Source organism: Gymnoscopelus braueri (assembly GCF_963280865.1).
Source record: "Gymnoscopelus braueri genome assembly, contig: SCAFFOLD_52, whole genome shotgun sequence".
Lineage (NCBI taxonomy): Eukaryota > Metazoa > Chordata > Actinopteri > Myctophiformes > Myctophidae > Gymnoscopelus > Gymnoscopelus braueri.
Window position 1 is genome coordinate 392,761 of NW_027660801.1, and position 1,584 is coordinate 394,344.

Consider the following 1,584-nt stretch of genomic DNA (forward strand, 5'->3'; position numbering starts at 1 on the left):
ACAGATAAGAACTCTTCCTGTCTTCTCTCACACACACACACACACACACACACACACACACACAAACACACACACACACACACACACACACACACACACACACACACACACACACACACACACACACACACACACACACACACACACACACACACACACACACACACACACACACACACACAAGTGTTGTGTCAAATGAGAGTTTGACCTGACATGCAGTAAAGTGTGGACCTTGTGTGAGCAGGTCCAACTTATAAAAAACAAAGATCAAAAGTCATTTATTTGTTGATACACCAGAATTACCAGACAAACTGAGTAATAGACAAAAATATTTTTTTAAATATTTATTTATTCAATTAGTTATTTATTTTTCATGCAGTTTATGTGGATTGTGTTCTTGTTCACGCTTTTATTTTTTTTCTCTTGCCACTTGAAGTTCAAGTCCCTTGGGAGGCCTCAGCACTTTTAAATGAAATAAAATGAGAACTTTTGGGCAGAAAATGTTGTGTGTTGTGGGGAGTATTTTCTTTATTAACTCTGTTATTTATTTTTTAGATTAAATGGGTTAGTAGTACAACAACAAAACTGGTTGTAAATACTATATTTGTGAACTATTGTGTATTATTTATGTGAAGCCCCTGTGGGGGTCAAAGCAGGTCTGTGTCATTTTCCTGTATGGTTCTCTTAATTCTGAGTAGCATGGTAGTGAGCCACTTGTCCAGTCTGGAGATATCGTCAAATTCCTTCACCGAATCGGTATACATGTCCACATTTTGTTCCTCAAAGGCATCTAGAAGTTTCTTCAACAGCTTGCATTCTCGAGAACGTGAAAAGGGTGGAAACATTTCTTCGTACTTCTGTACCGCAAGTTTTGCATTCAGCATATGTACACAGAAGTGACAGAGCGCTGCTTTGAAGAAGTGGTCCTTTGCCATGCAATAAGGCAGTGTGCTTTCAATTGCATGGGTTCCAAGTCGTTCATACATCTCAATGGCTTTTGGGTACTGCTCCAGCTGAGCTGCATAGGTTGCAACCTTGATAAGGCACTTGTTAGCACTGCGGGTGTAACCTTCTCCCTTGTAATAGTCTGCTGCCTGTTCATAATGACCAATAGCCTTATCAATATCAACCAGCTCGGTCTCATATATTTCAGCAATTGAGATGTGATTTATGGCTGCATGGGTGAACCTCCCTATGTCAGTGTATGCCTCAATAGCTTGGGTCAAACAGGTTATCCCCTTTTTTGGATCTGTTTCTTTGAAGACATATGCAGCATCTAAAAAGTTAGCTGCTGCATCATGTTTTCTCTGCATTTGTAGGTGATGAAAGGCAGCTTGCAAAAACTCATTACCTTTCTTTTCCTTCTTGAACATATTTGTTGTCAAGGCCTCTTCCCTTGTAAATTAGCTGCAGAACATGTTTGAGAGAAGCAACTGTCATGTTACAACTGTCATGTTAATACTGTTTGTTTGTGTGTGTGTGTGTGTGTGTGTGTGTGTGTGTGTGTGTGTGTGTGTGTGTGTGTGTGTGTGTGTGTGTGTGTGTGTGTGTGTGTGTGTGTTTTGTTCTTCTTTATTTTAGCTA

General features: G+C 39.8%; 1 protein-coding gene across 1 annotated transcript; it reads right to left on the reverse strand.

Moving 5' to 3' along the window:
• Nucleotides 1-647: 647 nt before the first annotated feature.
• LOC308081172 (alpha-soluble NSF attachment protein-like) lies at nucleotides 648-1,373 on the reverse strand (the record flags this gene model as incomplete). The annotated part of the gene is made up of 1 exon (XM_080457565.1): nucleotides 648-1,373. One exon carries the CDS (start codon nucleotides 1,371-1,373, stop codon nucleotides 648-650), a length of 726 nt encoding a protein of 241 aa, XP_080313691.1.
• Between the last annotated feature and the right edge of the window lie 211 nt (nucleotides 1,374-1,584).